At 26.1% G+C, this 24,922-nt stretch overlaps 2 protein-coding genes across 3 annotated transcripts; both read left to right on the forward strand.

Moving 5' to 3' along the window:
* The first annotated feature begins 236 nt into the window (after window positions 1–236).
* Window positions 237–11,232, forward strand: LOC129972803 (vesicle transport protein GOT1B-like). 2 transcript variants are annotated; one of them, XM_056087079.1, is made up of 6 exons: window positions 237–396; window positions 1,876–1,967; window positions 3,433–3,611; window positions 5,214–5,295; window positions 7,491–7,531; window positions 10,971–11,232. In XM_056087079.1, exons 1-5 carry the CDS (start codon window positions 372–374, stop codon window positions 7,503–7,505), a joined length of 393 nt encoding a protein of 130 aa, XP_055943054.1. In that variant the 5' UTR covers window positions 237–371; the 3' UTR covers window positions 7,506–7,531; window positions 10,971–11,232. The 2 variants fall into 2 exon arrangements, with proteins under 2 accessions (XP_055943054.1, XP_055943053.1); XM_056087078.1 differs by lacking the exon at window positions 7,491–7,531.
* Window positions 11,233–17,774: 6,542 nt separating this feature from the next.
* Window positions 17,775–21,766, forward strand: LOC129971423 (ADP/ATP translocase 3-like). Its single transcript, XM_056085178.1, has 2 exons — window positions 17,775–17,989; window positions 20,888–21,766. The coding sequence occupies exons 1-2, from the start codon at window positions 17,830–17,832 to the stop codon at window positions 21,628–21,630; spliced, it is 903 nt and encodes a 300-aa protein (XP_055941153.1). The 5' UTR covers window positions 17,775–17,829; the 3' UTR covers window positions 21,631–21,766.
* Window positions 21,767–24,922: the final 3,156 nt, after the last annotated feature.

Here is a 24,922-nt window from a genome sequence, read left to right on the forward strand (position 1 = left end):
ATATCATGTATCATGTAAATTGACACTACTGGTTAATTTTTCTAGTACAAGGTTAATTCATTAAATAGTTTTTTTTTTAAACAAAATAAATCGAATCGATTGAATTAGAATGAAGTAGGTATAAATGGATGCAGAATCGAATATTATTTTTTTTAACTAATGCTCTTTACAAGCCACAATTATTTTTTCCCAAAGAAAAATTCCAAGCTGTGTGATTTAATTATTTCAAACAAAATGGCGCCGCGCTTGTTTCGGTTTTTTCGTACAAATTGTTGTTAGAGATGACGTGGAGACACAGTAAACATCTATGAATCTATGACTGTGCAGTTTAAAATTGAGATTTTTAGATTGTTTAAACTAACTTATTCAAAATGTTTGAAATTACAGATTTCCAGAGTAAGCTCTATATAGTATTTAATATTCAAGTTTTAATTGCATTAATAAATCAGCAATGTCACTTAAATTAATTTATTGCTTGTGATTGATATATCATTTGAATGAAAATTCTTTTTTTTTTTTGTATATATATTTTAAGTTTAAAGTATATATTATACCATATAAAGTAAATATTTATTTGTTTAGATCAGTTATTATTTCTAGTTGTCACATATGCCATGCTGCTTTGTTATCTTTGTTTACTTTTTTCTATTTTGCTGCTTTTTATTCTAAGAAATTGATATACTGAAAATATAAAACGGTACTTAAAAGATGACAGTATAAATGTTTTCTTTCGCCTTTTTTTACATTTATTTCAAAATTGTTGGCCAATACTTGGGTGCATTTACAGTTGTTTTCTAAAAATCAAATTACTTTGAAATAAAATGTAGAATGGTTACTTTTAAAGTTAATATATGATTATTAACAGCCTAAATTAACTTGACAGTTAACTTGAAAAATCATCTTAGTCATTGATTGGTTTCCATGTTTGTAAATGCTTTTGTATAACTATCATAATAAATAATGCATTAAAAAAAATGAAATGTTTAAGATTATAATTTGTCTTTCCTCTTTTAGAAAGCAGAAATATTTTTCATTCAAGTTTTCCATAACCATTGGTTGAAAATTAATTAGGTTTATATTATACCATTTTAACTAATGAAAGCTTTAATAATATGACCTTTTTGCCAATTTTACAAAATTAGTAATTAAATCAAGTTGAGAAAAGTCATGTTTCAATTTATTGTTCAAATTCCCCAAAGTACTGAACTGAATAAGTATTAATTAAATAATGGCTTTATTTCCTATATTTCACACTTTGTATATTTTTTTCCATTGTCTCTTTTTCATAATGTAAAATAATTTTTGGGAAAGAAATGGATAAGGAAGGAAAATAATTTTTAGTTGCTAGCTGTGGGATGTGTGGTCGTTTCTTATTCGTGATCATTTTTCATGTAAATCTGAAAATATATCAATATTAGATTTCTTCCAAAATCTCTAAAATATGTTTGCTTATTTACTTCTTATTTTATGAAATAAATGTTAAATCATGTCATTGTATAGAAAACTGAGTTACTTGATTCTTACAAATATACTTTCTCTTGATGACTTTAGACAAAGTAAATACTTTATCTTTGTTTAGGTATACGTTTTACTTTTGAGCTTTTGGATATTTTTACATTTTTTTTTTTATTATTATTATTTCTAAAATAGCAATAAAGATTATAATTATCTATTAATAATGACAGATTTTTTTTATTTTTTGAAATTTTTTTGTAAATATTTTTACAAAATTGAAAAAAGAAAAAACATTGCATAAAATTTGGTTTGTCTAAATTTTTTTCTTGGGTTTAAAATGTTTTTTTTGCATTTATGAATCATGAATGTTGATAGCAATATTAAAATAATTGTCTTGGACTACATTCACTGTCTTTACAGAAATAGGAATAGGTCTTTCTGGATTTGGTCTATTTTTTCTATTCCTTGGTGTTGTTTTCCTTTTTGATAAAGGACTCTTGGCCCTTGGAAATGTAAGTATTTATTGAGAAAATTGATTTTGTATAATTTTAAAAATATATATATAATTTATGTATAAAATTCTTGATTTGTATTCACATATTTCTGAAATAAATATTTATAGATTTCACAGAATCGTAGTTGTAACGTGTTGCTTTTTGTTTAGGATTTTAAAAATGTTTCTTTCACTTATTTTTGATAATTTTAACCGAGCTTTCATTTGTAGGCTGATGTAATTACTTGGCTAAACTAAAAAATACAATGCCAAACTGTAAATTTTTATAGGTCAAATATATAAACATAATTATATTCTTTATTTAGACTTATTTAGTAAGTTTCCTGTTATTTTGCTGAATATGGCAGAGACTGAAAAATCTATACCATAACCTTTAGTTTTACAAATTACTTTATCAGTATATGAATTATTAGAATTGTTCTCTATTAAAACAATTTTACTCTGTTTTAGTCAGTTAGCTAGTTGTTTTAATTCTTTGTCGTATACAGGCATTTCATTTATGATGGATAAATTAATTGCTAATGTAAGAAGTTAAGCATAGTAACTCCACATGTCTTTGAGGGCAATCACAAATGATCTTTTTTTTTAACTGTTTTAAAAGTGAAAAAAATCTTATATTCTTTTATTAAATCTATGTTATTACAGAATATATTATTTAGCTAAATTATTGTACAAAACTCTAAATTTTAAAAGGAAATATTTCTTATCTTCAGGAGTATTAAATTAAAATATTTGTCTACTGATTTATCTTCTTCTTTTGAATGTTTACACTGAAGTTTTAGTATTTGAAGAGGGATTTTTAAAATTATTTTATTGTATAATAATATTTATTCATATTGATAATTGGGTCCAAGATATTTTGAGATATTAAATGCTATTGAATTAGAATACAAATAATAATAATAAATATACAAATAATATTATATTTAATTTTTTTAATAAATAAAATTTGGTACTTCATTAGATATAAGAATATTTAGGACGAGATTTCTTTTTACCCTAGTAATTGATTCTTATTAACTATTTTTGTCCTTTCTAACTATTATAATTATGCAATTAATATGAATTATTATTATTTTTATATGCGCAAATTGACTTGAATGAAATACATTGCTAGTCAATTTGCATTCATTAGAAAAATAATTTAGAAAATGAAAAGTTTGATTTGCTGTCAAAATCAACTGAATTTGATAATCATTGTGTAATAAAAATAATTCTAAATTGTATGCTTGCTTTTTAGTCACCTGAGAAATTTTTGACATTCGTATATTTTATTTAGCTGTTTGATTTTAGATAAATCATAAACCAAAACAATTTATTAATACTAATTTATTAAATACTATTAAAAAATTATTCAATCAATTTGTTACTTATTTTTATTTATTTTATTGAGGTATTAATATATATATATTTTTCTATTGTAAATTTAAATAATAAATTAATCTCTAATAAATTATTTTCAGATACTTTTCTTATCAGGATTAGCATTTGTAATTGGTTTAGAAAGAACATTCAGATTCTTTTTTCAACGTCATAAACTAAGAGGATCTGCAGCATTTTTCGGAGGAATATTCATTGTCCTTATTGGATGGCCATTAGTTGGAATAATTATTGAAATTTATGGTTTCATAGTACTTTTCAGGTTTGTGTTTGCATTCCTAACTCAATTTTTGGCACATTAAATATTTGTATTAAACCTAGTTACAGCTAATAATATGAACAAATTTGCAAATGTATACAATTTTATACAGATGTAAGAGGCTTTAAAAACAAGAAAAGAATCTTTTGTTACTCTAAATGATCAATTAATAATAGAAAAATAGTGCCAGTTAAAAATTATATTTTCTAAAAATATCATTTTTAAACCTTTCTGAGACCTATAAATGTGTTGTTGAAATAAGATTTGTAATCACATTCGGCATGATCATATTACATTACAGACTTTGTTATAATATATGTATTTTTGATTTCATGAAATAGTACAATTTTTATTTGTATTTCATTTCAGTATATGTATCTATCAATTTTCCTGGATATTTTTTCAATAAATGTAAAGTTTAATCCATAATATGTTTTTTATACATGGATTATTTGTGGTGAAAATTTCTTATTTGATTTGTCACATAAGCATGTAATGTAATTGTCTATTCATATTCATTACAATGTTCCATATTAAAAAAAAAGCAAATTGTACAAAAAGAAATTTACAATATCTCATTTTTTTTATTATTATTATGCAGTATTGTTACTATATTTATAGCAATTCATAACTTCTCTTTAAAAATACAAATTTTAATTTTTTTGTCAATTAGATATTTTTGATTCAAATTAATTAGATTTTATTGGGTACTTTTCTATTAACCACATGTCATTGATTAATTTCCAAAAAATATCAAATTAGTCTATTGACTGTGTTCCAGTGGCAGTTAACACCAAAAATTTAGCAATAACATGCAATTAATGCACAAAAACCTTTTATTCTAAATGTTAACTCTTTCTTCAAAATTTACAATTTTCTAAAAAGTTTGAATGTTATGAAAGGTAGCATTGTTTGTTTGTTTTTATTTGTAGTTATAATTTCATGAAATAATGTAAGTTTTAATTTTATCCATTTAAATGTTTTTAGAATAGTTTATACACCTTTAAATTCATTTATATATCTTAGAGGTTGTATACCTTAATTTTATTTGCATTTCATTCTTGCAAAAAGAATTTTCATTTTTTTTTCAGGTATTGAAAATGAAGGGGAGGGGATTGTGGCTTATTTTAAATTCAAATGTTTTTGTTTGTTTTTTTAACTTTAAAAAGATTTGTGATGTAATATTATTGAGGGAATTTTTAAAGAATTCTTTTGTGTCAAATAAACTACTAACATTGTTAAAATATAGAAATTTTACTTAAAATAAATAATTTACTATACAAACTTTATCTGAAAATATTGTGTAGCGTAATCTATTTATTTCATCAATTGCTTACTTTTTAAAATATATTCTTTGAAAAGAAATAATTATTGAATGAAAGAATTAAAAATTCATTTTTTATACAAAATTATTAATCATCAATTGTATCACTTTTATTTCAAATTTATAGCATGATATAATTACTAATAAATGTCATTCATAATATTCTGGTATTCAAGCATCTATTTTGTAAATAATTTGATTTTTAATTGAATGGAAATTTAATTTTGATTGATTCATTACTCAAAATGGTTTGATGTCAACTGTTTTTCTTTTTATTTTAGTGGATTTTTGCCTATTGTTGTAAACTTTGTAAGGCGAGTTCCAGTTATAGGTACAATCTTAAATTTACCATTACTAAATAAGGTAAGTATTTGTATGTTATGTTTTTCAAATATAGGCAATGTATCATTTAAATCTACTTAAAATACAATAGAAATGGAATATTCGAAAGATGCAATGTGATGTTTGTAAAATTTTCTCCACCAATTGTTCAATAATCCAAATGGTAAATTTGTTTCTTTCAATATTATAATGAATCAAGTGATGTATATTAATTAAAATGTTTGAATTATATAATTTAAAAATTAAAATTGATTTATTATAGGATTTTGTAAGGCATTACAAACCTAAACACTTTGATGTATATTTTTACATAAGAACAATGAAAAACAAATCTTAATCTGTCCAAAGGGGGAAATGATTTTGTGTTATGCATATGTGGCTATTAAATGTGTATTAAAACTTCATCTGTTTGTTCATAAACTGTCCATTTTTTTTTTTTTCAAACTATGCATATAAAAATGTATTTTTAAAAACTTAAAAATTGTGATTTAAGAATTCAGTATAATTTTAATAATTTATTTTAATATAATTTAACATTTGCAGAGAGTAGATAACATATGAATATGAATTTCTTAATAATAGGAAGCTATTGCAAATTGTTAGTAGTGAAATATAATAAAATGTAAGATGTGGAAGATCTGTGAAACTGAGATATTTTAATTGCTGAATGATTAAATACATTTTCTTTACTATTAAACAAATATACAGTAATTTTTTATTGAATAGCTTAAAGGGTGGCGCAGCATAGTCAACATCATGGCTCTTGCGCCATAAAACTTCAAACAATTCAATTCAATTCAGCTTAAAGGGTGTGAACTCTTCTGGTGATGTTTTATCTGAGAATGTTTTTAACAATAGACAAAACTTTATTTTAATGAATATATATTCTAATAGTTTTTGTTTTTCTACTTTTATGAATATATATCTCTGTAAACATGATCATCCTTTCTTCCGTTGGAAGCATCTTCATCAGGCTATTGCGTACAAATTCAGAATTGATATTTTAGCTTTGCATAACATTAATAGCCAATATCCTTGTTTTGGTAATTCCTATGTAATTAAAAAAAAACAACGGTAACATAAATAAGCATCTACTCTTAATAAATTGCTAAATCTCTTAATAATTGCTAATTCTATCACTCCCTGAAGTATGGATAATAGATATCTTTGTAAATTACTTAGCCCATGATACCTAAGCAGAATTGATCTAGAAACTATTAAAGGTTGAGTAGAAAATTTGTCAAAATCCATATTGTAACTTTCTTGCTTTTATTGGGAAAAAGGGGGGAGCAAAGTATAATGTCTAAATATAGAGAGTCATCAGAATAGCTTTCAAATATTTGTCACTTTCAATAATATTTGAAGATTGTAAAACTTTCCGTTCTTACATCTGTGCATAATTTCATTCTCTAAAAATTCTAAAGACACTATCTCAAAACAGGCATTATATTAAAGATGTGAAAAAAAAAAAAAAATCTTTATCTTGAAATTAATAATATATTTTCATATATGATTTTTTTAATGTATTTATCAGCTGAAATCAATAGCTAATTTAGTTTTAGAATTTTTAGTGTATTATGCACTCCATTGAGAATTTCATTTCAAATAAGTTTGAAAAAATTTTATATCTCATTTCTTCATCAGGAATTACATTTTAAATTAAGTAAATAATCAGACAAATACAAATTGCATGCAATGATTTTGCTTGTTGTGGTTTTATTAATTTTCTATACACTTAAGATGCATTTTAATTTATTAGCACTTATAACATTTATGAATGTTTTTGCATGCAAATGGCATGGTAATATTTTATATATAATTCTGATATTCTAAAAAAAAATTCATTGGTTTTCTATGCTTTATTATATTATTTAAAGCATTAAAAATAATATAAAATAAATTCAATTAACTTTTGATGTAGGTAGAAACTCTTTTAAAGCACAATAACTTCTTCCTGTTAAATTTTTGTGTTGTTAAATGTCACAGAAATATGTAACTTCTGAAATGCAAGAGAAGAGTTTCTAAAATTGTTTCTGTTTTATTTTGTAAGTTCCAAAAGGAAACTCTAATACATAAAACATTAAGAATTTTTAAGTGTATTAGATTTGTTTGAAGCAGACATTTGAACTGTATAAGTTTAAAAAGAATATGTAAACATTTCACAGGAAGTATTTTTGAAAAAGTGTTATTCTTCATCTCAGATTTTTGTCTTTCAGATTAATTCAGCATGACAAAATAATCAGTCATCTAATTTTGAGTAAGACCATTATTTTATTGACTTTTAGTCCCAATTGGTTTGTTGAATACCATTTAGACATTTGCATTCTCGCTCCAGTGTATTTGAATCAAAACAATTAAGATTAGCGCATATTTTTACTTTCAAGTGATGAAAAAAACACATTATAATTGTTCAGCTAAAACAAGTATGAAGAAGAATTAAACAATAGTTCTGATTATTGATCTAAAAATTTATCATATGTGAAATACAGTTTATACATGCAAAAGAGTAAATGAAATCTTTTGACAGACATGATTTCTATCAAGAGCAATTTTTTTAAACCTATTTATTTATAGTATTGTATACTTGTGTTTTGTTGTAATCTTCCAATTTTCTTCACAATATTGAGCAATGCTTTGTTATCATTCATTTGTTTATTTAAAAGTTTTAAGTGATTAATGAAATATTCTGAAAACCTGCTTTAAAATGGTTTTGAATCATCAAGAATTGTTATCTATGAAATCCTTTTTTATATTTTTAAAAAATCTTTTTACAATTATTTTTAAATTGCATTTATGTTTTACAACTACAACTTAATTATTTTGTTTCCAAAAAAATGATAATGATTATTTCTATTTTATAAAAATATATTTGAATATTTTATGATTAATGCTTATTTTAATTTTGTATTTGTAAAAAATATATATAAATTTTCTATGTTTGCATGCTTGCTTAGCCACTTAGTTTCATTTTTAATTTGCTATTGCTTGTTTTCACAGCAGACTTTCATAAAAATTAGTTAAATAAATCTGAACCTGCCATAATTAGAGTGTTATCATAAGCTGCACAGGATAATGTTTGCAAATGTGTAAATGAATGAAACATTTAATGCATTTTTTTATGATGTCGTTAAATTCTTTAACTTGCTTTTCTTCTTTTTCTGTTTAATATTGTTTTACTTTATAACTTTTCATTTTAATACTTGCAAATGCTTCTCATTATATAAGAACATTATTTCATTATTATAGAAAGAAATTATATATTTTATTAGTTTTATATCAATTATAGTATTCCAGCTTTCCTTTTCAATTAGAATATTTTAATTCCAAAAAGTTTGGATTCAAAAATTGACCTATATCATGTCATAGAATGCATTTTGTCTGTGTAATAAAAATTAATTGAGCATGAACAATAACAAATGTAAGAATACCAAATAACCATTTAAACTGTTTAAGTATTTAAGTGCATAAATATGGAAATAATACTTCATAATTCACATATTCAACATATAATGATATTTTAAATATTAAGTGCATGGATCAATAAAATATTTTTAAAAATTTATTAACTTATTCAAATTTACTAAAACTAACAAAAAAATTATAATTATGTCAAAACTTAACTAAGAAAAATATATAATATTTTTTTTGAATTTGACAAGAATATCTAATTACCTCACAAAAGGTAATATTGATCATTCGGTAATGAGTATTGTGAATATTTCTTTTCCTTAAATGATGAATTAGACCTTCAAGCCATTTATGTATCCTCCTCAATGTTCTAAACAATGTTATTAGTATCAAATAATTTATAAGCTTTTAAAATTTACAAAATTTAATTTCATCTATTGACTTCATATTTATAAAATATAAAATCATTTCAGTTATTAAATTAAAATACTAAATATTGGTCCCAGTTTCAATTATAATTTAAATTATATTTTACATTTAAAAATATTTCTTTATTATTATTTATTTCTTTTTAAATGTTTGACAGAAATATTTAATATACCGTCACAAAACAAATTTGACATATGAGTTGCATTGTATGGTTATGTCAATTCCAATGTTTTTATACCAAACTACATGTTATGTGCTTAGTAATTTTGTATAATTTGCGAACTTAATAATTCTTCTTTATTTTGAAAGTTTTTCATTATTATTATGATGTTGATATCTCTTTCATAATTACAAAATGACATTAATGAAACCTTTAACCCATATTTATTAACTTTTTGTCTTGTCTATGTCACTGTTCTTGTTGTTGTTTTTTAAATTTTAGTAAGTCTTACATATTTAAATTTAATTCTGCATATTGCTGATTATCTGTTTAATATCAATAATATCTGACCAAAATGTGCTGTTACAGATTTCAATGCATATTTTCATATTAAAATCATTTTTTTTTTTCAAATCTTTTTTGTTGCTTTTTTATTTAGACTTTTTCAATTATATCTTAAATAGTACAATGTGGAAAAAGTAAAAAGATACAAGATTTTTTTTTTTTTTTTTAATAAATGAACAGAATTGAAACATTGAAGTTAATAAATGAATAGAATTGACCTACACAAGTCAAATGCAATAAAAAATTAGTTTTGACTGCATCATATTCTCTGTAAAAAGTAGGACATTTCTAAATAGTGCAAATAAAAGACTTATTAGGAGGGAATTATTCCACCATTGGCATTGGTTATTTCAAAGATTTTATGTGCCATCAAATCATATAAAGTTTAAATTTCTGTTTGTCAAAAAAATTTTTGTTAAATCTTTCATGGAAAATATATACCTTCCTACAAATGCGACCATTGTCCATAGGTTCACTACAAAAATGAAATCCAGGCTTTTAGCAAGCCAGGGAAAAACCCAAACATTATTTACTGTAAATCAATGTTTAACCCCATTAATGAGTGAATTAATGCTCTGTCATATTGAAAAATTCAGTCATTTCTAGCTAACTCGGCATCATAGGGAAGGATATATGATTTCAAGACTTGGATATAATCTATGTATTTTTGCCTGGCATTCAAGACTTATTCTTCCTCTGTACCTGATTGCCAATCAATCCATTAAACTCCCTCCTTCCATCTGTTGAGTGAAATAAGTCTTTTCTTTATTACCAAGAGAATGCCAATATTATTGCATACTTCTAAATTAAATTCCTTCTACTTTGAAAATATTACAAAAATCCTTTTTGGATTCTGGGCCCAGTGTTTTTTAAGTCTTCTGCTGTTAGTCTTCAAAACTTTCAATCCATTTAGGTTGGTGCTTCCTTTTTCGAAATCCAAACTTTTTGGAGCTTTTTATCTAGTTGTAAACAGTACTTGAAATGTGTGTGATGCTTGCATTAGGTGAAAATGAAAATGTGACTGGAGTCATAAAAGAAATGACACTTTTAGCAGATGGACTAAATTCTTCTACAATGGAACATTCTACATTCAAAATGTTATTTTCTATATGCATAGTTAAAAATTGCTGCTTTTTTTTTTAATCAGCGTAATATTGTAATATGCTGCTCTAAAGGTTTCAATGTTACAGAAATATTTATATATGTGTATTACAATTTGAGAATGAGAAAAATTATGTTCACTATTGTTAACATTTTTTTTTTTTTTGTCCTTTTTCCTTACTATTTTGAAACATGTTTTTTAAAATATAATTATTGTTCTTTGTATCTCACAATCATTTTCTATTTTCTGCAGATAGTTGACAAAATTGCTGGAGATCCCAACAGATCGATGGTGTAAATATTCTAAAAAGACATTTCATTAAAAAACAGAGAGAAAGAGAGAGGGATGAAGAGTTTTGAGCTTTTTGGAGGGATGTTAATATTATCAAGTTTTCATTTTATATTATTATAGTCTTATACTGAAGAGAATATCATTGTTTTAGTGGAATTATTCTACAATTATGAATGTTTCATCCTATGTAAAAAAAAAAACATAATAAAGTTGCTTCATCAAATTTTATATTTATAAAACTTATATAAGAAAAATAATATTTATCATTTCAACTTTCAAAATAAATTTTATGATCTGATTTAAAGTATTTTAGCTTTGAATGTTTTATACATTTGTAATGACTAAATTTTAATAAATATAATCATAAAAGAAACAAAGAAATTTTATAAATTTGTTGTTCTGTGGCATTAATGTACAATATTTCAATATTTCTTCATTTGCTTTTGCTTTGTTATGATTATATTTATTGTATTATTGTATTGCAAATTCAGTAGAGTATGAAAAAATTTGTCATTTTTTTTTCATATTTATTAGAAGTATTTATCAGGTAATTACACTGCATCATGTCAACCTGCTTTTATATAAAATATTTCACTTTTATTAATAACTACATAGATTGGAAAATGCCTTGTTTTAAACCTGGAAATATTTCTCTTAACTGTCTTGAATATCTTCCATGATTCTTATTCTGACTGTCTAAATAATTTATAAATCTGCATTTCTACAAAGTATTGGACTCTTTTATTGTTAATGTTCTTTGGTTACACCTCAAATATGTTTTCAAAGTCACAGCATAGAATGAAGATTGCCTTCCTTTAAACCAGAAAATATCCTTGTGGATTAAATTAAAACTATATTACTTCCTTGTTTTGTAATTCATTGATGGACATTTAACCAGCATTTGAATCATCCTGAAATAATTTACCTAGAATACATAAAGAACAACTTTCTATATTCCAAGCACTAATGGTGAGATTTATTGGGATGCTTCTACAGTCCATCTGGTTAAAGGGTGAGATAAGAGGGACAAACTAAAAAATATCGTTCATTCATTAATGCAGGAATTTAGTAGAGAATGTGCCATTGAAATAAAAATACATTTTTATACGAAATTATACTTAAATTGATAAATATAATTTTAAGGCACTTTGTGTTAGCACCTCTTGATTGAAGAAGCTGGCCTTCAAAAGGATTTCATATCAAGTACAGTAACATAAAAAAAAAGACTAAGAACTTATCATGACAATAAATAAATAGACCATTTGTTTTGTGTAAGTCAGTTTTTTTAAATGAGATATTAAATAATTTGTAATTAATTTAGTATAATTCTTTATTTATAACTAGATTATAATATATTAAAAAATGGAAATGGTTTGCTCAATCTAATATTAACTAATTAAAGGAATTGCTTACTAATTATGAAAAGGATACGAGTCAGATTTTTATAAGTATGGCAGGATTTTATAAATAAATTTGTTTTATTTCACCTGTTGAGGATGATTTTGGTAAGATAACATTATTTGCTTTGTATTTATAAACTGAATTGGCAACAGTTTTTTTGTGAATGTTTGGATTGCTGTTAGTTTTAATTAGAGTGAGAATTTCTTTATAATTCTTTTTGTAATTATAATGCAATTAATAGCTCTGAATATTGTTATTTTTTCAAAAAAATTGTGTATATATATAATAGATAGAAAATGAATATATTGACAATATATAAATATAATTAATGTTCAGTAATACAAAATTTCAAATATTGTAGAATATTTTTAAGACAAACATCTTTTTTTTTTTTTTTTTTTTTTTTTCCAAAAGAGCTGTTATGAATTCAAAAGGAACTGCTGAATTCAAAAAGAAAGGGGGGAAAATCCATTCATTATTAAATTTAATAAAGATTTATATAACAAACCACTTCACAATTAGTAAGTATGGTGATTGAATTGAACATTCATGGTGGAAAGGAAATTATGGGTGAAATTTTAGCTTGCCAGTTAGTGTATGTGTTATGTTGCTATTAAGTAGATTCATAAAGATGTTAAGCCTTCAACAAATTTTTGAAAATTTTAGAATAGGTATGCATTCAAGATTTTATTCTGGTGAACTAAAAATTAACTCACCATCTGCAGCACTTGATAGTTATGTACAAAAATTAATCATAAAAGTAAATAATTAAAAACATTTCAGTGCAGAACTGGATTGAATCCTGTAGGAATCTTTAAACAGTGTTAAGTTTTTGGAAGGAGACTATGCCTTTTCCATCTTAATCTTAATCTTTTATTTAAAATGAACGTAAGAAATATTTTGATAAATTGAAACAGCAGAGTATATAATTGTAGATCATACTTAAGACAATGGTTTAAATATTATGTCTGTAAGATAAATTAGTTTCAAAATGATTTGAACAAAATTCTAAGTAAATTACAAAATAGTAACAATTTAAATACAAAGTTTATCATAGTCATTGATTTTTAAATCAATCAGCTAACTATATATATATTAATTTGTTTGCAAATTTCAAAACATGAAAAAAAATGTCAAAAAATTATGTTCTCGAATTTAAGCTCTACTTAATTTTGATTTGAATAAGCATGAGTAAACAGCTTTTGTAAATAAAATGAATTATCATTAAATTGTCCTGAAAATGCCAAAAAGATTCTGAGGTTCCTAAGCACTTGTGGATTTTATAATCCATACCTGTATAATATCTACAATAGAAAATCATAAATAAGATAAACAATTAACCATTATTCATTTAAAATGCATGTAAAAACTACAAAAAAAAAAAATCTTATTGAAATAAAAAAAATTTCCGTAGGAAGAGAGAAAATGTATTCTAATTTTAAGATAAAGTTGAAAATTTAATGAAATATATCCTAATAATGAAACAGTTTTGACGATTTTAATACAAAAATTAAAGCATACAAAAATATTGTTCTAGCCTATAAAAGACTTTTAAAATCATCAAAATAGTGCAGTGATGTAAAGATAATTAATAAATAATCTTGTCAACAAATAATTAACTTATAATAAATTAAAAATTTGGGAGAGCATAAATTTTTGACTCTGTTGAATGTGAATTAAAAAGTGCTTAATTTTGTCCAGAAATACAAGAAGAAAAAAAAAAACTTATTGTTTTCCCACACGCTGAATATGAAAATTCGAAAGCATGTTTACCGGATCTCGCGAGAAAGAAAATATGCTAAAGGGAAAAATTCCGATAAGGAATCCGAGATTAAATAGGTCCGCAAATTCTATAACACATTAAAATAACGCTTGGTGTGTGTGTTTTTGTGTCCGCTAATTTTTTTTTCAACGATATACATTGCCCTTTGTTGAAATACTATTTATTGAATAGTTAAGGAAAGAGAAGTATGGAGTACTTACTGTGCCATACTTGTTGCGACTGGGAAAAAGTTCGAATTTCAATTTTTATTGTTTTAGGTACTGTAGAATTTATTTAAATTATGCCTGGTAAACATAAGAAGAATACGCAGATAGGTCCTATCAACAGAAAATAAGGATAGAGCAGGATGAATTTGGTTCGCCGAAAAGATATACCGAACATGGGAGAAGCTGTGCTAAAAACACAATGAGCTTCTTTAGAATATTACATATTCGATAATAATTAATATATTGTTTTCGAAAAATCTTAAAATGTCCTGAAGGGATTTTTACTGTACTGATTTATAATTAGTTACGTCAGTCGATCGTGTAAACTCTAGTATCATGAGATTGTGGCGGTTTTTTAGGAACGAGAATAGAACCTGGGAACTTGTGGTTCGGAGCCCAGTAACATGACCACGATACAAAAGCAATTGCTCTGGTAGCGTAGCTGTTAACTGGCTTTTAAGCTTTTTACCAGACTCTCCCTCCAGTGAGACGAACGATATGGCTGTTGAGTGGTGATGGATAAGCTGTTGATTCTAATGTGCCTGTACCCATTTGAGTAGCGCCAAGCGTTATGGCGAGCTTGTGTGGGTGAGTTGCTGTTGCTGCGTCAAGTGAGTCTGACGGCTTTAGGTTTGCTCCTGCCTTTTTGTGTTGCTGCGTCAAGTGAATCTGACGGCTTTGGGTTGCTGCGTCAAGTGAGTCTGACGACTTTGGTTGCGGGTAGATGGTGCCACAACAGCTGTACAATGGCTTATAAGCTATTCACTACAAGAGTTTAACTTCAAGCCACAGATTTTCATGGATTGTGACTTCCTTTGCCTTTTTTTTAACGTCCTTTTCATTTGAAAATTATTTGTTGGACCAATCTCGCCACATTTTAGATTTTACTAAAGGGAGGGGGGGGGATACTGGATAAATTTTTTAAAGAAATAAAGAAACCGTTTTTGAAAACATTTATTTTTTAGGGTACAGGCTCTATCATATTATATCGATTCTTTTCTTTTTATAAAATTTTTCCAGCCATTGAAATCTTTACATGTGAAAGTTTGTCCTGACTGATAGAGAAACGCGCAACATAAATCGGTAAATAAGAAGCATGGAATTAGAAAAGTTACTTCTTAGGATTAAAAGTTCACCTAGAATGGATTTTTCAAAATTTTAATTTGATGCTTTATTAAAAAATAAAAACAGAATTTTAATGTTATCCCAGCAGTTTCAAAATAGGGCTTAATTCTTCCTAACCTAAACTATATTTGAGTTATTTTACTTTTGAAATCACAGAAAAGTAAAACGAAATTATTCAATATATATATATATATATATATATATATATATATATATATATATAAATCTAAATTAAATCTTAATTTTTTTCCAAATTTTTTCTTCATTTGGCCCATATTAACTTCATTCTAAAATGTTCTCTTATTTCCTGATCCAATTCCACCTTTTTTTATTTAATTAATTCTGCACGAGGAGCTCTGTAAAAATGCTTAGATCAGCTGTTCTCACTCTCCGAGTGAGGGGATAAAAAAATGCGTCGATCAAAACAAATTGTTTTAAAAGATATCTAAGTTTTCCTTACCTAACGTATGAAGAAATCCCTATCAGTATATAATGACAGGGAAAAAATATTTCTCTCTTTACGGTCCTGTGTCGCGCTATGGATTGACGCAACACCTTCTAAAGTGTACTTAAAGAGGTGTTGATTGACGTGCCTCGGTGCATCTTGCTTGTACACAATTTATGCCTCCAGGAAAGGAATAAAGCGAAGTTCAAAAATTCAAAGTGTCTTCGATCACGAAACTGTTCGAAAATATATGTTTTTACACACAAACATATATATAAAGATGCTTTTTTATACCTTTCCACAGTTCTTGTTTTAAAAAACTGATTATGTTGATCTAATAATAAAAATAATTAAGTGGGCCCCTTTTTAAATATTACTGTTCTTTCTTGTCATATAATTGGATTTATAAAAATACATTATAGCTTGAAAATTTCATTCTTTTTTTCATGCGCTGAATTTTATTTCATTGAATCAGAGAAATTTTAATATTTCTTTTCATTTTCTATTTAATATATAAATTTAAATATTTTAAATTCTATTTTAATAATCTGTGATATGGCTTAAATTATAGAATATTCTGAAGTACACGCAAGATTTTAATATTGAACGATTTTACTTTCAAAATTTATAATTTATTGAATATGCCTCATTTCAACAAAAAAGTTGATGTATTATTTGTAGTTTAATCACTTCCGTTTCAATTTAAAATTGAAATTTCAAATGAATTGCAGAAAATTATGGAGATGCATAACATAATGAACAGAACGGAGAAAACCTATCCGAAATAGCACAATTTATATATATTTCAAAATTTAATGATTAAAAATTCTTTGATGCGGAAGAGAGAGTACTAAGAGCAAGTTGTATAACATAATAATTGAAACTTTTAAGGACCATTGATATTAATCTAATTAGCTCTTTACTAAAGAAGTCTAGTTAATTAAGGAAAATGAACAAGCTAACAAACACAAAATATTCAATCTTCGAAAGTGTTCTAGTAGAACAGTGGCTGAACGCTAATTAAATGTTCAAGAGCCCTAAAGCCTTTTTAATGAATTAATGATGAATACTGGGATGATAAAAAAGTGTGTTTATTTTCTTGATGTTAAAAATGTACAACAATTCAAATTCCAAGTTGAAAGAAATGCTGGATTTCAGCAGTGATAGTGGATATTTACCAATTTGTTAAAATAAAATGGCAACATATGTAATAGAACTCAATGCCATTATTGGCTGCTTTTCGCAGTTTCGGACTTAAGTTACGTAGGTTAAATGTTATGTGTCATGTCTAAATAAAATTTCTACATATTTTTGAAAAATTTAATAGAATGCAAAATATGATTTTTTTAAAAATTACATGTTATTTTTATTAATATGCATACATATTTCAGCCTTATATTCATAAATTAAAGGATCACCACCAAATGCATTAAATGAAATAAATAAATAAAAATAATTTAAATAGGCTGTTTTGAAATCATATAATTTATTTAATTCAATATTTCTCCATTAACATCAGAATTAATTAAATTTTTATATTTCTCCTAGCGTATTTTCAAGTTTATAAATATTTTACACATACTTTTTTGATGAATTGTATGAGCTTGATGAAGCTCATATGCTGTTTCATATTCTGAGAAACAATTTAAATTTAAATGGAAAGGAAAAACTACGTAAATATATGCAATTAAAATATACATCTTTGTAAGTTTATATCGACAGGTACCAAGATGTGAAAGCAGTAGGGTTGCCATGATGCCAAATTGCCTTGGCGTTAATCAAAGCATAAAAGTAGGCGAACCGGCGCTCTTCTTTCTTTCGTAACTATTGCAACGTGCTGTTACTCTACGGCTGCAAACAATGTCTGCCCTAGATCCAATTTCTTTTGCTAAGGATTTTATTGCTGGTGGTGTGGCCGCAGCTATTTCCAAAACTGCCGTAGCCCCCATTGAAAGAGTAAAATTGTTATTACAAGTTCAACATGCATCAAAACAAATTACTGTGGATAAGCAGTATAAAGGTATGTAAAAATCTATGTTCAGTTCTGTCCTACCGCCATGTTGGATTTGCTCGTGCATTAACAACCGGCATATCATTGTCTTGAATATATTTATTTAGACATATATCAAAAGCCATATTAATATTTTTCGTCCGAGTGCATAATTTGTAGTGTGAAAAGAATGGAATTTTAAATATTAAAATGAAATAGCTAGGTGTTCCTAAGTGGAAAAAGCTAAGCCTAATATTTTAAATATTTAAATTTATAATTGTGGGGAGAGGGAACCCTTACAAAATTGAATATATTAACACAATTAATTAACTTTACTCATCGACTCTATTTTTTTGTTCCAAGCCATAATTTTCAGCTTGGCTCTTAGTTCGCGTTGTATTGACACGTGTACATATTGGTCTTCTCGGGGTCAGTATAGTCATGCAAGGCCTTCTAATACATCTTGGAGCGCTTTACATATTTTTTAATGGCATTAAAATAGTTTGGATTTTTAGTTGCAGGATAATGTTTTGTTATTTAACTAAATAGATGTTGAAATCTTTCCAAAATTGATTGAATTAACAATTTTAATTAAATCGGTAAATAAACAACGCCTGCGATCTTTGCACTAAATTTGAAATTGAACTAACAGCGGATTTTGTAATGAGCACACGAAACTAAAGAAAAGTTGAATAGATAACGTGTTACTTGTCCCAACTTAATTATCAAGTGCTTATTAGTTTTGAGTTATAATTATCAATTTGTGCAAAGCTAGGAATAAAAGAGAATCGTAACATGATGTTCGTAAGAGTATCGCGTTAGATAAAATTTTTAGAAAATAGAAATATTTCAAGCTAATGTGTACGTGCTCATCAGGAGTTGCAAGAAAAGGGTTATAAATCAAATGGGTTTTTTTGATGACTGTTTATATTTACTAATAATTTTTTTATAAGTCCCTACAATTATATATATGTAGTTCAGTTTTAATTTAATAAGATATGGCTTTTTTGTAAGTTTTTAAGTCCGATTGTTTAGATTAGGTCCTGAAATTATGGTTAACCATGCTCAAATATTGATGAATCATAAGCAGAGCTAATTTCTGGAAAATACTAAATTTTTAAATATTTATTTGTATGTCCTTGATATGATGTTGAAACATGTTAGACTTCTGACATTAAGCATGAAGAAAACGACTTGCTGATCAAGGTTCATTTAGAATAAATATTGTAACTTAAACCTTTCTTAAATTTTATGCACACAGTATTTCAAGTTCTTTAGATTAAAAGTAATGTTATTTATTCAACAGCTGATGTATTGTATTTTACATGATGAATCGGTTTCTTGCTGGCAGGATCTGGACCATTTGGTAACTGAAACAATTGAACTTCTGTGTGTTAGTTGCATGAGAGAATTGTTAGAATTTTTGAACTTTTTTATATACTAGTTAATTTAAAACTTGTGCATTTTTTTTAGCCTCTATAAAGTTGGGAAACTTTCCTATATTTTTAAAATGCATGTTAATATCTCCCTAATGAAGAAATTTCACTTTTTTAGATAATTTTTGGAATTCAGAATGATTTTTATTCTTTGGCATGTAAAGTGTGCATGTTTATGTAGAGATTAAATTCACTGTCTTTTTAAATTAAACAAGAGAAAATATAATATATTGTGAGATTTTTTTAACACAAATTTGTTTTAGTATTTTCATAGTTCATAGTAACTGTATAATAGAAAAATTAACCTTTCCTTTTCAATTTAATCTATTTATAAATTTAATGATTTTGCATGCTCATATTCAAATGGTTAATTTTATGTTAAATATAAAATGTCAAACATTTTTAGTCATATTTTCAAATTAAGAATATAACTATTGTAATATCTTCCAAAGGCAGAAAATATAATATTGTAATTTCGCAGGTCTGAAGAATCTGGTTTACTACTTATATTCATAATACTTATTTTTTTGTGTGTGTGGGAAACATTAAGTTATGGAAGGATAAAAAAATATTAGTTCTTGAAATGATGTTTAACCATGTTCAACTATTGATGAGCCATGAAATAAAATTTATTTCTGATCAAGACTTAGATCTATTTTAAACTGGTACTGAAATAACCTTGAAATGATGTTGAAACATGTTAGACTTTTGAAAAATAATGAAAAAAACTACATGCTGATCAAGGTTGTCTTTATGAGATGATTTTTTTTAATATATTGGATCAATTTCTGTATTAGAATAACAATAGTTTATAAGTTTAACCTTTTGATTATCAATTTAAATGTAATTGGTTAAGTGTTAAGAAATGAAAATGTACCTTTCTTTTGAGGTAGATATTTTTTGGTCTTCAATCTTAAACTTCCTTGATGATTTTTAACTAATACAACTGAAGGTCTAATAACATGCGCTTATGTTTTTAGTTTGTGTTTTTTAATATAGAACTAGTTTTGTAAGATACTTAAAAGTGTTTTGATGTAAAGTTTTGTACGTGCAAGTTGTGGCTTGAAATGATGCTTAACCATGTTCAACTATTGATAAACCATGAAAACAATTTCTTCTGATCAAGTTTAATGACAACTTACTTTAATCCTGTTTTTAAGAAGTTTTACATGTCTTCTGAAACGAAGAGATAGAATCTTAAATGGAAATATTCAACATTGATCTTGAGCAACATACTCTTTTAAAAGCTGATTGAAATGTTAATTTTATGTATCCTTTGTAATAATGCTTTAAAATGAAAAATCTGACTAGGTTCTTTATTGCTTGAAGGAATTTTAATACTTTTTAAATATTAATATTTGAATTAATGATTTCTAGTAATCTTAATATAAAAGCTTGAATAAGTCAAAAAAATTTGAAATTTTTTGATATTGTTTTAAAGTATGAATGTTTTTCAACCACAGTATATTAAAAAATTTCATTTTTCTTTTAGGTATGGTCGACTGCTTTGTTAGGATTCCAAAAGAACAAGGTTTCTTAAGTTTCTGGAGAGGAAATTTAGCTAATGTTATCAGATATTTCCCAACTCAGGCTCTTAACTTTGCATTTAAGGATAAATATAAACAAGTCTTCTTGGGTGGTGTTGACAAGCACACCCAGTTTTTCCGTTACTTCTTGGGCAATCTTGCATCTGGTGGTGCAGCTGGAGCTACCTCCCTTTGCTTTGTGTATCCATTAGATTTTGCCAGGACGCGCTTGGCTGCTGACATCGGCAAAGCTGGTGCTGAACGAGAATTCTCTGGTCTTGGCAACTGCCTAGTGAAGATCTTTAGATCTGATGGCATGGCTGGTTTGTACAGGGGCTTCAATGTCTCCGTTCAGGGAATCATCATCTACAGAGCTGCCTATTTCGGATTTTTTGACACAGCTAAGGGAATGTTGCCCAATCCCAAAAATACTCCCATCATTATCTCTTGGGCTATTGCTCAGACTGTCACCACTGTTGCTGGTATCATTTCTTATCCTTTCGATACCGTCCGAAGGCGTATGATGATGCAGAGTGGAAGAGCCAAGGGTGATCTGATGTATAAGGGTACAATTGACTGCTGGAAAAAGATTGCAAAGCAAGAGGGTGGTGCTGCTTTCTTCAAGGGTGCCTTCTCGAACGTTATCCGAGGAACCGGTGGAGCCTTAGTTCTTGTGTTGTACGATGAAATCAAAAATTTCATCTTTTAATGACAATCTGCTATAGGATGAGACGTATTTAATATTTTTGTAACTTAAGTTATGTACATCAACGTTCCATTTCTAGCATTCCTGCATGTTGACCAATTTTTCATATGGAAATAAAAAGTAATTTCTTACTTTTGGATTTGTGTTTATTGTATTTTATTAAAAAATTAACATTTGATGTGAACTTTTTTCTACGTCAATTCATAGTTTTAGATTTGGTTTCAAATCATTTGTATGTATTAGGATCTATATTGTTGTTTAAAATTTTATATTAATGGAGTATGTAATTGGGTGTTCTGTATTGTTAAATGTAGGATAAGGAATTTTTGGTAGTATTGAAATTGATAATTTAAACTTTTTTGTATATATTAAAATTTAACTAGATTGGTGGGGGGATATGAAACTTGAATATATAATTTTTTTTTTTTTTTTTGTCTAGTCTTCATTAGTCGTCCATTCACATTAAATTTCTTCATTTTTAGGATTGGTGAATTAAAACTATGGTGCTATTAAAAGTTAGATGTTTATAATTTGTATTTTAAGAAGCTATTGTAAAAATACATAGTAGGAAAAAATGTAGATTCTGCAACTGATATAATAGAAGATTGATGTTTGAGTGTTATAGTTAATTTTATGTGCAGAAATATTTGTTACGAGACTGCACTTAACTTTGTAAGTTTATCTTGGTGCAAGATTCAATCAAAATAAAAGGATACGATTAATGCAGACTAAAAGATTTACAATAGAATCTTATGTTAATGAAGTTATTAGGGTTAAGAAGAATATAAATTGTTTAATAAAGTAAATCTAAAACTAATAAGTGGATGTATGAAAACAAAGCTACATAATAAAACTACTTTATCTGTATAAGAATGAGATTTGATTGACGTTTCTTATTTAGCATTGTATGTCAAACTAATTCCTAATTTTCGCAAGTTGTATTGTTTAATTTTCTTTTAAAAAAATTTATTGCACATATATTTACCAATAAATTTGATAGAAATAATTTTGAGTTTCCTATTATAATTTGGTAGGCCTTAATTAACCCTCTCAGGGGCAGGTCATTAAATTTTTTAAAACATGATAAATGTGATTAATAAGTTGTGTAGACTCGGATTTGGCATTCAGAATTTTTTTAATATCCCTTTTTCCACAGGGCTAGTGTCCTCATTTGAGAACACCAGTGCAATCTCTGCAAAAAAAATCTTTTGAAATAATTGCTAATATTTCTTATGATAATAGTAATTATGAATATTTTAGATTAATAAACATTTTATTTGTTTTGGATAATATGAAACAAAATATTTAAAATCAACACTTATTACAAAACTTCTAAATTATATTTAAATAAGAAATGGAAACCCTTGCAATCTAATGCAAAATATCACTTAGGAATAAGAACTATCGAACTAAAATATTTATTTACAATTAAATTGATAAATATCAAATAGAAAGCAAAGAAATAAAGAATAACTCATTATTTGGCATGAAATCTTTCGAAACGTGCAGGAGTGTATTTTTGTCTAACATACAATGGCATATTGCATGTTTTATGCACTTTGTTATGTTTACTGCACAAAGCTCTACTTCAATAACTTTTTGGCATTTTTTTTTTTTTTTTTTTTTTCTTCAAGTTTAGAATGCAATAATAATTACGAAAAAAAATTAAGGCTTTACAAGGAAAAAATTTAAGCAGAACATGAACGTTGAAATAAACCTTCTGGAACGAAAAGCAAATGTGAAATGTTTTCTGGTTTCAAATATGGGTGGGCTTTCTCCGAAGACAATAAACAACCCTTACCTGCGAACACAAAATCTGCATCGCGCCCTTCATTGAAAAATATCCCTTCTTTGAAGTATAAGTTTATCCACGAATACGAGAGGCGGCAAAACAGATGATGATCAAACGAAGAAACACCACCAAGAGAGACCAGTAAAATAAACCTCATGGGTATTGTGAGAAATGACTCATGGTGATTGATTTTGATAAAATTTCAATTCTTAAGAACTTAAAAAAAAAATCCCGCATTTCAGGCAAAAAAACGAGATATTTTTAACATAAAATTAATACCAAAATTGATCTGACTGCCATCAATTCATTAGAAATGAAACCAATTGCACTTTTCCAACAATATTTTGAGTTTTTAAACCAACAATTTTTTTTTTACAGTAATTTTTAAAATTGGTGTCCTCTTTTGCGACCAGGTAAAATGGAAGAGGCTATTGGTATTTTTTTTAAAAAAATAATGTACATAAAAATACGTAGTTATAAAAATACATTTGAATCATATAAATAGTTTTTTGTAAAAACTTTAATAAAGCAAAAACAGTAATTTTTTTTAATTGTTTGTTTGCCTTTAAAAATGGAATAAACTTTCTGAGAAATACACTTTAAAGTGGAATAAAACATAGCCTATTAAAATTGTTTCATCGGTTCAATTAAAAAAAAATGGTTCCTCAAATTGCATCACTAATTTCTTTAAGCTCAATACTGCAAAATAGGTTTTGATTTTCAAGTTCATATCAGCATATAAAAAATCTGAACTTAAGTTTGATATTTTATGAACTGTAGCATTTTTTTTTTATTTGTTTATTCCTCAAGATATAAAAGCACACAGCCTTAGTTTTTCTATTTTTGGTGTGTTTTTATATTAATTATTACCTTTTTGCTTTAGTTTTTTCCAATTAATGATAATGATTATAATTGCTTTCTGAGAGCTACTATAGACCTCTTGAACATCAAATTCAGGAAATAATTTTAATTCCAATTTAAGTGCTTTTTGGTGGAAATCTCCCCCCCCCCCCAAAAAAAAGAACAACCTAACCTTATCTTTAGAGCATTTGAATAAAATTATAATAAGTACTCAACTGTGGTCAATAAAATTTATTCTGAAAGGATATAACATGTTTTGTTATTTAATTTCAAGCGTTTAACTTCTATCTTTCCTTTGCTAAAGCATGTGACATATTTATTACCTTTCATTAATTTTTTTTTAAAAAAATAGCCTGTTATTGCATTAATTAACGTGCTTGAAAATTTGTTCTAAATTAACGCCTATACAGAATTGCATTATCTTAATAATACTTGGGTCAAGCATGTGACATAAAGACTACTTTTTGAGTTAGTTAGCAAAGATTTATAAAATATCTACTGATAAAGTTAATTCATTCCTGAGTTCGTATATAATGCCAATAAAAATTAATTGAATCTATCGGTACCATACAGTATACTTTTGTAAAAAATGGAACCAACTAAAGAACTTCTTAAAACAGCAGCATATAATATATGAACAGA

The sequence above is a fragment of the Argiope bruennichi genome, chromosome 6 (genome assembly GCF_947563725.1).
Source record: "Argiope bruennichi chromosome 6, qqArgBrue1.1, whole genome shotgun sequence".
Classification (NCBI taxonomy): domain Eukaryota; kingdom Metazoa; phylum Arthropoda; class Arachnida; order Araneae; family Araneidae; genus Argiope; species Argiope bruennichi.

Excerpts from the sequence above, each read along its gene's own strand:
- LOC129972803 (XM_056087078.1), top strand. The coding sequence starts at position 372 with ATGTTTGAAATTACAGATTTCCAGA. Across the intron at positions 397-1,875 it reads TGAAATTACAGATTTCCAGA|AAATAGGAATAGGTCTTTCT; the intron begins GTAAGCTCTATA and ends CTGTCTTTACAG. Across the intron at positions 3,612-5,213 it reads GGTTTCATAGTACTTTTCAG|TGGATTTTTGCCTATTGTTG; the intron begins GTTTGTGTTTGC and ends TTTTTATTTTAG.
- LOC129971423 (XM_056085178.1), top strand. The coding sequence starts at position 17,830 with ATGTCTGCCCTAGATCCAATTTCTTTTGCTAAGGATTTTATTGCTGGT. Across the intron at positions 17,990-20,887 it reads TGTGGATAAGCAGTATAAAG|GTATGGTCGACTGCTTTGTT; the intron begins GTATGTAAAAAT and ends TTTTTCTTTTAG.